General features: G+C 30.3%; 1 protein-coding gene across 2 annotated transcripts; it reads right to left on the bottom strand.

Annotated features, from left to right (window-relative positions):
- Window positions 1-266: 266 nt before the first annotated feature.
- LOC123301673 (LIM domain kinase 1) lies at window positions 267-11,663 on the bottom strand. Of its 2 annotated transcripts, XM_044884519.1 has the most exons (10): window positions 11,581-11,663; window positions 11,148-11,253; window positions 9,769-10,014; window positions 8,642-8,812; window positions 8,198-8,290; window positions 4,180-4,312; window positions 3,442-3,746; window positions 2,474-3,215; window positions 2,171-2,325; window positions 267-2,105 (listed from the first exon to the last, which is right to left on the bottom strand). In XM_044884519.1, the coding sequence occupies exons 1-10, from the start codon at window positions 11,600-11,602 to the stop codon at window positions 872-874; spliced, it is 3,207 nt and encodes a 1,068-aa protein (XP_044740454.1). In that variant the 5' UTR covers window positions 11,603-11,663; the 3' UTR covers window positions 267-871. The 2 variants fall into 2 exon arrangements, with proteins under 2 accessions (XP_044740454.1, XP_044740456.1); XM_044884521.1 differs by lacking the exon at window positions 8,198-8,290.
- Window positions 11,664-12,608: the final 945 nt, after the last annotated feature.

Here is a 12,608-nt window from a genome sequence, read left to right as displayed (position 1 = left end):
TATGCAGAGATTAAAACTTTAATTGCGTTCGGAATAATCGATGGACATATTCTTTCAAAAATACTTGGGTCGAGTTACTCAATGCAAGCTTAAGTCTAAATATAAACGTTTTTAAACTGAATGCAGGTTTTAAAGGTATAATTCTAGGTTGTTACTTCTAATGATTGAAGGTATAAACTTAAAAGGGCTATATTTTGTTAAATTTTAACAAATTAAAAATCGCATTTCTTAAATATTTTTTATACTACACCAATTTTGTCTAAATAATTGTGCAAAAAATGTTTTTAGCTGCCAAAAAAAACAGGAAAAAAAATTAATTTTGAGTTTGCGAAATCACGAGCTTAAATGGTGGACGCATCTGACCTAAGCTATTACCATATTTATGTAGGTCGTCAACTTCAACTGAATAACTAATTATTTTCGAGCTTAAGTTAAGCCGGATCTTAACCCTGTACTGAGAAATTCGAACCCAATGATATTTGAATCGATCCAGCGAAGTCACTTTTGTTTTGAGCTACGATTTTTGAATCTATTAGATTCATGTATCTTCTAACGCTAAGAACGATAAATTTTAAGCAGAAAATTTTTTTTATGAATGGACATTTATGGAAAGCTAGGCTGCTTGATATTTTGAACGAAATTAAAACTTAACTTCTATATACAGATTAGGCCATGAGAAAGAATTGTTTATTCTTGGGTTAAAGGATTTTATAAGGACTAGATATTTTCTACCTAGAATAACACCCTTCGTAAAGGATACGTGCACATATTATTACAAAATTTCTAAAGAGATCTAGAAAAAATTTGCTTACCTTTGCCTAATTTTTATGAATGAGGGAAAAAAGGAAAGTGATTCAACGGAATTTTGCACTTATAACGCAGTGGTTTGAATTGGCGGACTATCGCATTTTTTGCTTTCAGTGGCAGGTCGATTTGGTGATGTTAAATCATCTTCATTACGACGAATAAATCGACCGCTACTATTTCGAAACGATGATGCTGTCGATGAAGTTCCAACCTTCTTCGATGCATCGCCACCAATTCGATTCAGTGAATCAACAATACCTTTAACAAGACTACTGCTACTTGGAGGTTTATCACAATTTTTTGTCCAACATTTTGGAAATACTGTGGAAGTATTGTGTTCAAGTCGTATACCTTTTTGCGGCATTACTGTGGATGAAGTAGTTGCACTACCTAAAGACTCATCCGAAGAATTTCGTTCTGATTTTAATTTTTTACTATCATATTGCTTATCACCCCGTTTTCTTTGGAAATCCATCAACTGTTGTCTAATATCTTCCATTGTTTTAATTAAATTATTATCCAACTTACTATTTGTTTCCAAGTTCTTAATTTGAGCCTGTAAACCTTTCAACGATGTACTCTTTGAATATCCTAATTCTTCCACAGAGTTGTATCGAGATTTTGATTCACCTTGTAATTCTTCCACACTGCGTCGCATAATTTCCTTACTCGTATCTTTGTATCGATTTTGATTTAAAATTAAACTATCCGAAATTTGCCGAGTATATTTTTCGTTATTATTAAAATTCTCCGTAAATTCTTCAGACTTCGATAAAGGCAATTTGTTTACTTTATATTCGGAGTTATTACGACTAAGTGCTGAATGTACTTTAGCAAGATTTTTACTAAGGCGGAATGAACTACGATTACGTCCAAGAGTGGAATCCTCATAATCTGCACATACACCAGAATCACGCATACTTCGAGAATGACGCCGATCAAAATTTCGTGATATTACTTTAGGTGGATCTTCAACTTTTGTCTGTTCTTCTGGCGGATTTAGAATTATGTTTAAACTTGTTACAGCCCGTTTATTCGTTTCATTTTTAGCCGAAACCGATTTATCTGGTTCATCTTCGCTGTTACATACGATCACACAATCGGATGGACATTTTTTAATACTGCCTTGTCGTTCTTTAATTGGAGCTAATATTTCTGGAGTTGTACTCCCACTAGAACTGGGACTTAATCCTTGGAAATGGTAGATATCAAATACTAAATCGGACGGAAGAGATTTACCCACACTTAAATGCATTGATAAACTTTCTAACCAGACTTCCATTACCTCAAATGGCGGTCTAAAACAAAAATTGTGTGTTATTATCAAAATTCGTATATATTTTGGGTAAGTCTAAGTACATACCTTTTATCAGGATTAAGATCACAGCAAAGAAAAGCAACATGATAAAATGGTTCCGGACAATTTGTACAAAATTTTTCTCGGAATACATTTTGATTTAATCCAAAATCGGATGTACGTGGCAAGAAATCTGGATCAGCTTGTACTCGACCAATAATCTAAAATAAACAGATTTTGTTAGGCGTGCTAAGTTTCATTGTTTTGGATGAAAGTCATCAGTACGATTGTGGTTAGCATAATTTAAAAAAGGACTTAAGTAATTTACTTTGCTGGTAAGTATGATTTTAGCAAAAAATTTGAACTTACCTCACATAAAACTATACCAAAACTAAAAATATCCACTTTTTCATCATACTTATTTCCCTTCATCATTTCGGGTGCCATCCAATAAGGATTCCCAACAACCGTATATCTCTTTTTACGTTCCGCTCGTTTACTGCCCGGTGTATGGCCATTCAATTTATTCTTTCGACATGATCCTGTTCCAGTACCATGCGATAAAATTCGTGCCAAACCAAAATCAGCAACAATCACAGTCTTATCCTCTCTCACTAAACAATTATGTGAGTTTAAATCTCTATGAATAATATTCATGGAATGCAAGTAAGCCATGCCGGATGCAATATCTTTTGCAAAATTTACACGTTGCTCCCATGGCAATGGTTCAGTAGTGTCATGTAAAAGTTCTTTAAGCGTACCACCAGCTATGAATTCCGTAACTAAGTGTAATTTTTTATCTTTGTACAAAACACCAATAAAGCGTAAAACATTATTATGACTCAAATTACGTAATACAGCTACTTCTTTTAAAAAATTCTTTTGTGCTTCCTCGTCAACACGATGTAATTCTTTCAATACCATCACTTCTCGTGTATCTTTTGTGGTTACTTTATATACTTGACCGAAGAAACCTTTACCAAGTAATTCACCACGAAGAAGTTCGGATGCTCGAAATACTTTATGTTGTTGTCGAGGTTCAACACGAAATGACCGTGTACGTGATAAGGCAAGAGAATCAGACATCATCCTATCATAGGCAGCTGGAGATCTAGAAGAAAATAGCAAATTATGTTATAAATTTCCTTCCATGCTTCAGACAACATTAAGACCTTATAACACTTAGTGCGTATATAAAGTACTCTTTATTAACAAAAATTTTGCAAACATTTATGCACTCAATATTAGCTATGGAAGAGTTTTTACTTTTTAAAAGTGAATTATTTACGAAGGCCATCATTGTTGATTTTGTTTATTGCAAGAAATTGAGAACTTACCCATCAAGTAGTCGACTAAGTGATGATGATCTTTCAGTTCCTTCTTGACGTGTGGCACTATTTCCAAGGCCCCGTTTTGGTTGTTTTCCACGTCGTAATTGTCGTGAACGACTATTACTATTTACGGATGTGGAAGACTCCTCGGAATTACTTTGTATCTGACTATTTTTATTAACATTTTGACCACGACGTTTGAATAAACGATTACTTACACCTCCACCAGCCGGTGTACTTCGTGAGTTATTGTTTATGGGTGCTGCAGCTAGTTTTCGACTCATGGCTTCTGGATCATGTTCAATAGTTAGCTGAAAAGTTTAGCAATTAAAATTAGAGACAATTTTGAGAAAAAACTCTTCTTTTTTTTTAACTTTTGTTGTCAGGATTTGTTATTTTACATGTAATTGAGTTTTTTACTTCAGCTATACATTCTTTGAAACCTTCGCTCCCTTCATTTAGCCCACCTTAGCCTTTACTATGACCCGTCCCCTTCTGGATGGAATGTAGATTTATTTTTTTTATCAAGTTATTTTGAATTTTTTGAAACACCGATATTGTAAATATATATCAAGAAAATATGTAACTTGACTTCATTGCCAGCCCTCCCCCGACGTAGCTCAGCGTAGTTTTGAGCAAAATCCCCTTCATTTCTTGATTGAACCACTTAGTTTATGGATGCTCCCGAACAGAATATAATTAAATAATAATCTGGTAGAAAATTTATTTAAAAAAAGTACCTACCTGTAAAACAGTATCAGAGTAACGAATTAAATTTTCAATATTTTCAATTGGTTGATCTTTAACAGGTGTTCCATTAACTTCCAAAATTTTATCACCAACATGTAGCGACATAAGCTCGTTATTGACATCTAATCTATTTTGAGGAAAACACAAAAGTATTAGATTTAACAAATTTTTGTATATTAAATTATTGAAAATAACATTTCATTCTTCATACAAAAATTAAAATTTTTTTATAGCTGTTTTGGACAATTTGTGACCTTTAAGTGTATAAATCCATACATAATTTACTTGTAACAGGTTTATGTAAACTTTAAAAAGTTGTAAAAAAATAAATAATAATTTTTTTTTAGCTTTAGAATTTGGAATAATTAGGGCCCAAAAGTCACGAAAATTAGGTTCATTTGAAGATAAATATTCCCCGAAATCGATTACAGAAATCTCTCTTCGTATGGGATTTTTCTCTATATTTCAGAAAGTTTGCATTAAATCATCAAAATGAACCCGATATTTAAAATTTTAGTTTTGAGTTTTATTGAAATTTATAAGTAAAAACTTTTCTTTTATTTTGCAAAAGCACAAAGGATATCCCTTGTGGAAAAAAATATGTTCTGGAAATCGGAATACTTAATCTGAAATTCAGAAAAAGAATATGTGAAGTAAAACTATCCCTGAAAAAGTCAGAGAATAGTAAATAAATTATTAATCAATAATTTAATGACAAAATGGTAATAGATTGAGACTCTTTCGGAAGAAATATTCTGAGTTTCTACTAGTTTCGAAAAAAATAATCAACTTTTGTTTCGGAATTTGATACAACTCGATAAATAGTATAATTTTTACCCGAGAAATACAAAAATCGGGTTAATTTAACGTTTAGTTAAGTATTTTCCATAGTATTGGCCGAAATCCTATATTTTAGGGAGATTTTAAGCCATATTTCATGTACCGTTAAAATGAAATGAATATTTTGTTTTGTATTAAAATGAATGTATATGTCCTTTATCTTATACATTCCAAAAACAAAGAAAAATTTGTTTGTACTTTTTTAAGGCTGGTAAGATCGAAAAATTCATTTTATTATTGAACAATTTACAATATCTTTTTGTGCTTCTTACAACAATTAAATTTTCCCGATTTTGATAATAATTCCGGATTAGTCCATTACACTTTAGCAAGTTAATATTGATTGGTAGAAATATTATTTGTAAGTTAATCAAAACGAAACTTACTCATCTTGTTCCAATCGGCTCACAATGTATTTATATATGGATTCATAACGTAAAATATAAATTTTATATAATAACAGTTATGGCTAAAGCAAAATTTATTAACTGAATTTATAAACAATTAAATATTTAATTCATTAATTTATTTATAATAAAGAAAATTATAAAAGTGCTGTGACTAAAATCAAATATTTGAAAAGAAAAACAAAGCCATTGTAGATACATAATAATTATGCTCACAAAAATAAATTATGATTCATGTAAGGAGGTATATGCATAGGCACTAGTGACTAAGAATTATCTGAAAATATTTGTTATATCAATTTGTTTAACGAGACCATATTACAGTAGCCAGTGGGATTTTTGTGGCCCATTGACTTACAATAGAACGAGTTAACTTTTTCGATTTTTGCATGCAGGATCCAAATTTGAAACTCGTATTTCGGAAAATTGGTCAAAAAATGTTGATTATTAATTTTTTTATTACATCTCTGAGAGAAATGAGGTTACACATGTACCAAGTCGCAAAATATTCGCTTTTAAGAATACAATAACTAAGAGAAACTATTATAGTCATATTTTTTATTTATCTATGGTTAAAATGCTTATACACAAATTATTTTGCTGATTTTCGTGATAATTTATAACTTAAAAGAGATGGAACTTTTTTTTAATCACTAGGCCGATGCTCTGCAGTGATTTATTTTAAAGCTTAGGTTCTTAGCTTTAAAGTGAGAGGTCGTAAACCTACCTATCTTAATAAAAAGTTTTTCAACCTTTTCGTAATATAGCAAAATCTCATCAATAATCTAGCACATTTCTGATAAGTCTAGTTATCGATTGTTTCAGCTTTGTACAGCGTTATAAACATTTTAATTTTTAATTAAAAAATTTTTTTAACAATTTTCCGAAAAATGAGTTTTAGACTCTGATTCTCTTTGGATTCGGATTCAGATTCTGAGGAAAAAAACATATCGAAAACGTTCTTATGGAAGTCTATCAGCCACGAAAAGCTACTCCTATCTGCCGTATTACCAAATTAGTACAAAATATCTGTAATGAAATGAATATCAAATATCTTGTATCATTGTAAATTTTTGACTGTCTGCCCGAAACAATGACTGAGGAGCTTGCGCTGAACGAGTTGTTAAAAGGTTTGTTATTCCCACCTCCGATAACCACGATCTAATAATATTTGTGTATTTATTTAAGGCCGTTTGAAAGAAATGAGAGAATGTGAACCAATAAAAATCTCTTGATAACTAAAAACGATCAAAATATTTTTTAGCCTTTTCCCTTTCTATCTAAATTTTTTTAGTTTTAACATAGACTTTAATGTAAATCGTCATAATTAAAATGTTTAGATGGTCAAATAATCTATGAAAAATGACACAAAACTAGCTCTAAAAATGTATATTAATAAAAAAAAATGGCTGAAAGTGTAGTTATCAAGTATAGAATTTCAAAGTTGGCAATATATATCTCACACACAGACTTATATATATAATCTTTGATCATATAGACCAACTGTTGTTGCACATGCATGCTAATTTTTTATGGGCTAAATGTATATAAGTGATTGGATTTGCTTTTGACATTTATATACACGTATTTAACTGCTACCAACCATAAACAACGAAATATGTTGATAAAAAAGAATGAAATGAATTTACCGCACTACAGTAAAAATTAAATTTATAAATCGCATACTCAAATGTTTAGCATCAGAGAATTGAAACTCAGATGGATAGTGTGCCTCATAAATTCCAGGATCAAAATAGACCTTTTCATCGATTTTCTTTTGTTTCGGACAGTTGTCAGAAAATTACTCAATCTAAGAAAGTTAAATATATTTTATCTTTCTCAAGCAGCGCTTTTTGACAAGGATAGAAGATATATAAGATATGTCTTTATTTGATTGAAAACAATCCGAAACAAAAAAGAATCATTTTTTAAATGAAAAGCCCTATTTCAATGTAAATTCAATAGCGGCGGTCATGGCAAACACAGCGCTCTTTGGTGGTGTGAATGCACTACTGTAGAACGAAGCTCATAACATTACTACGTTGTAAATAATGAAATATATTAATTATATTTAATTACACTTTTGCCACATTGAAGCAAAATAACATTTTTTATAAATCTGGGAGAGCTGAATTCGAATTTGGCTTTGGAATTTCTTCAATACATCTAGTTTATGAATTATTTTTATCTTAACAAGGGATAAATTCGTTTTTCGGCTATATTTAAAACAATTATCATCACTCTACAGCAATTTTATCCTATATAGAAATTGAAAGTTCTATCTTATCCTATATAGAAATAAATGGCTTTCACTTTTAAAAGAAAATGAATGGCACTGTCTGGTTTCTAAGTTTCCCACCTCGTCAAGATGTGCATCATCTACACAGTACATACGACAAGAAAAAAAAAACCACGTCAAAATTATTCATTAATGTTGTTATGATGGCATTCAAATAAGTACCTCGGGCCAAATAAGACGCATCCGTATAACACTGAGTTTCAGATCCCTGTTAAGCACCTTCGATTCAACAAATTTAAATATTTATGACTGTTTCAACCCATAAGAAATGATATACCAATCTTGTTGATTGTAAACGCATTTTGCATTGGATTGGTGCGTTAAATATCTGCTAAACAAGCCAAAAAATACAAAACCAAAACTCAGACTATCATGCAAAAAAACTAACTTACATTGAAACACCATGCAAAGTGCAAAAATATGTATTTTGAAGTGCAATAACAAATATTTTTTAAGGGGATAATACCTAGTATTAATGACGTAACAGCAAAAATTAATAGCTGATGTTAGAAGTGTTATGACAAATTTTCCAATTTTTTCATGTAAATGACATAACATCCTATAAAAAGCATTCAAAGAAAAAAAACTGTGTCAAACTCAACAAATTATTAGAGAATAAAATATCTTACAAAATTTTATATTTATATAACCCCCAACCAGAAAATTAATTTTTATATAAGTACAACCTAGAAATTGTATGCGATTATTTACAAATTACCTTAAACAATTGGAAATAATACGATTTTTTAGGAAATCGAAAATAAAAATAAGCAATTGACACATTTTAAAATTTCCAATATTATACAATTAATTCAGTAAACGAGGAAAAAAAACTATTAAACTTTCATCATTTTATTTGAAGATGCCTTGGAAATCGTAATATTTCTCAAATAATTGTGTATATACGTACTCAGTTATTCTAAGGCCATGATTATTCACATTTGGTCCAGGCACTGGATCTAAACTCAATTTCAATCCACGAGAACCACCTTGATTTGGTAGAATCTCTAATAAGCGAATCGAATGCGGTATTGCTGTATTTTTCGACAGTGGACTCATTTGTCGAGCGTAACATTGACCACTGAAATAATAATTACATATTTGACATTTTAGCACTTTACGTTTTCCTGGACAAAATTAAGAATACAAAAAAATAAATTTTCAAATAAATATTTCTGCTAGAATTTAAAAGTCAATTTTTGTAAAAAAAAAAACAGTACAACATGAATGCAGTATATTGAAACTTAGATTTTTGTTTCTTGGTAATATTTTTGATAAAAAAAAAAAGATTTTTATTGTCTGAAGTTTTTGTTGTCTAAAACTAATTAAGGTAGTACAAGCGCCAAGGCAATGTTAGATTTAGAGTTGAAATTATTTGTTCCATATTTTCAACTTTGATGATGAATTGTCTTATAACTTCATGAATGTAGTCAAAAAATAAGAATTTTCTGATATCTGCGTAGGTTATCGAAATATTGAAAGCTAAATAATTTAACAAATATTTCAATTATTTTGAAAATTACTACAGATACCGAAAAATTTTATTCTTACTTTGTCTCATATTGTCAAGTTATAAAATGATTCATTAATTAGTCGGGCACAACGGGTTTTTTTTTGTTTTCAATAATTTATTAGACTTTTAACTTTAATTTATAATCGTTTTTCTTTAATTTCGACCGGCTAGTTTTGGAGAAATCTATGAAAATATATCATGCATCTACCGTTTTGTCAAAAAACCAGTGGTAAATATGCATACCTTCATATAAGAAAAATTCAAGCTTTTTATTTAAAATTACCTTGATGCCCGTGCTTTCTTAAAAGAGTTTCAGAAAAAAATTTTTCTTATTTCAAATTTAAACCCGCCAAGTTCTCCATTTCCAAACATTGCTCCCCAAGAAGGTTTGATCGAACGTAATTAATTGTACCTCACCTCAAAGATTAGCACTTTATTTAAACTTTTCTATATCAATTATTAAACTGAATCGTTCTCGAATATAAAATTTTATTTTCAGAAAATCATATCATTTAAATACTTACCAGTAGAGTTTAGAGCGTTCAACTAAAGCATACGAATCTCCGTCTCCAATAAATGAACTACAGGATGTACAACGAAAACATTCAGGATGGAATTTATGATCGCCAGCAACCATTACTGGACCAGTGATTACCTGTCCACAATCTTGACAGGCTTCTCCATACTTTGCCCAATAATCATCCTTACAAAAAAGTAAACCATCTTTTTCAAAATACCAACTTGATAAGGCTGCATCACAAGCTGAGCATCTACAAATAGAAACAATAGTTAACAGATAAATTGAATACACTACATGCTTGATAAATGGATGCTTCATAAAACTTTGAGTAGCAAGGCATTAAAAATTTTGAAATCATTGCGAAGTACGAAACGAGACTGAGTCGATCGATGAAGAAAGAAATAAAAAAACATTAAATAAATAAGCTTACAAAAAATCTTCAACAATTAACGGGCCAAAGACGATGTTTTACAAATCAATTCAAAACTGACAAATGTAAACCACTGTCTCCAAATACTCACTTAGGAACGTTTTGGCATGACGAGTCATGAGAAACGCAATATATTTTCTGGTAGATTACAATCTACTGAACCGAATGGTTTAAGTTTTAATACAAAGCTGCCATGGAAAATTTTGATAAATATCTTTTTAAAGTTTATGGTACCGGCTTATTATTAAAAAAAAACTAGTGAAAGCAAACAATTGACTGAGTTAGTTGTTGAAATATCATGTATAGACACTGTTGATTGCGTAATCGTTTTTTTTCCGTCATGTAAATAAACAAAGGGATTCACTCTTTCACACAAAGCAATAAGAGTATTTTTCTCCTCACTTCCTCAATGGATAAAGTATATGCTATAAACAAACAAACACGTACATAATAATATTATGTATGTGTTTTTATACAATGTATATAAATATACATAGTATATTAAGTTTAGTCCCAAGTTTGTAACGCTTACAAATAATGATGCTAGGAAAAAAATTTTGTCATAGGTGTTCATAAAAAACGAAAAAAGATATCGAGCTGAAATTTTTACAGCGTACTCAGGGCGTAAAAAGTGAGGTCGAGTTCGTAAATGAGCATCATAGGTCAATTGGGTCTTGATAGTGCTCGAATATCTTTACCGAAAAAATTAAACAATTTAATATCAGAAAGGGCGGATTTCTAGAACAGAAGCCTGTAGGCAAATGAAATCATTTACTTTTCAAGAGAAAATAGATTATCCATATATTGAAGTGCTAAATGCCTGGAGATATTCTGAATATCGGAACGTTAAGTCTTAGTCTTAGAAGAGTATATACGTACAATGGTCGGTCGGTCTTCTAGCTATTGTCGTTTTTAACTTATAAATATTTAAAAATTAGCTTAAGTATTCTTACCTGAAACATTCCATATGCCATTCTTGATTAAGTGCTGATATAAATTCTTCATCGTCTAATGAATTCAAACATCCTGCACAAAAAGTGGCACTCGATTCCGAATCGTCTAAAACAAAATAATTCAAACTATTTAAACAACAACCTTTTGATTCAAATACAGCAACAATTGTAGGTATTAAAAAAAACACTTGAATAAAACGAAAAAAAAATTTCAAGGAAGTTTGATTAGTTGGTCTATGAGTAATAATATCTAAAACCTGACAGTTTTAGTACAGAAAGGATCGGTCACCTACGCAAATTTTGAAATATGTAAGAGAAAAACAATCTTGTAAATTGATTTAAAAAACATTATTACAAACACTGAACAACACTTTGAACTATAAAAAAACATTTTCACATATTTATATTATGTAATTATTATATAAATTAATACCATTATTTGGATTTTCTTCCATTTTTTTTTATAAAAAATGCAGCCCCACGCTTCTTAACATCTCTCAAATACCATCATGGCTGTCGCACTAAATTATTTCTAAAGAAAAACATAAGCATATACAAAAGATTTATTCAGTGAAGATCACAACCTGTTTACATTCCTGCTTTAGTTTATAAAAATGTCACTAGATACTAGTAAAGTATACTTTTAAAGTTTTAAAAAGTGAAAATAAACTATTTACTGAGTTAATTGTTCAAGTACCCTGTATAGGTAATATTAAATATCAGTATTTGAATATTTTTCTATAAAAAAAGTATCATCAAAATTGGTTCACCCAGTCGAAAGTTTTGAGGTAACAATCATAAAAAAATACAATTTCTTGGAAAAAGGAATTGAGAACCTCCTTCTTTTTTGAAGTCGGATAATAAAAAGCAATTCTATATAGGTCGGAAAACAAAGGAAGTGATCTGAACCTCTTGTAAATTCCCTCACACCCTTGCTAGTGAATGAAGTAACTGCACGTTAAAAACAGTCTGGCTCCAGCTCATAAAAATTCGGGAAGTGTTCGGCTATCAGAAAAGTGAGAATTATATGGTTTGTTGCATACTCTTAATTCAAAGCATTTCTTTTTCAGTTATCATGGTAGGGTTGTCATCATTGTGGACGCTAGATTTGCTTATATATTCGAGTACCTATGATTGTTTTGTTCGTAGTGGCGTACATCGTGAATTTCACCGAAGATTCAATATCAAAAGTAGTGGCGTACATCGTGAATTTCACCGAAGATTCAATATCAAAAGACAGTTATTCCCTATCCGTGACTAATAATACACTACCCGTGGCTAATAAAAGGCTAGAGAAACAATATATATATAGGTACTTCTTATTTATAGGCAATTTTGTTACAGATATGATATATACAAATAACAAACTGAACCAAATTAAATCTTAATATTATTTCTCTAGCCTTTCTTTTTTTAAGCGGTACATTTTTAATAAATATATATAATAAAAAATATAACACT

This window comes from Chrysoperla carnea, chromosome 5 (assembly GCF_905475395.1).
Source record: "Chrysoperla carnea chromosome 5, inChrCarn1.1, whole genome shotgun sequence".
Classification (NCBI taxonomy): Eukaryota; Metazoa; Arthropoda; class Insecta; order Neuroptera; family Chrysopidae; genus Chrysoperla; species Chrysoperla carnea.
This window is presented reverse-complemented; position numbering and strand designations above follow the sequence as displayed.

Coding starts and splice junctions, on each gene's coding strand:
- LOC123301673 (XM_044884519.1), bottom strand. CDS start 11,602: ATGGAAGAAAATCCAAATAATG. Junction 10,015..11,147: donor TGGCATATGGAATGTTTCAG/GTAAGAATACTT, acceptor TTCTATTTGTAG/ATGCTCAGCTTGTGATGCAG. Junction 3,216..3,441: donor CTTAGTCGACTACTTGATGG/GTAAGTTCTCAA, acceptor ATTTTCTTCTAG/ATCTCCAGCTGCCTATGATA.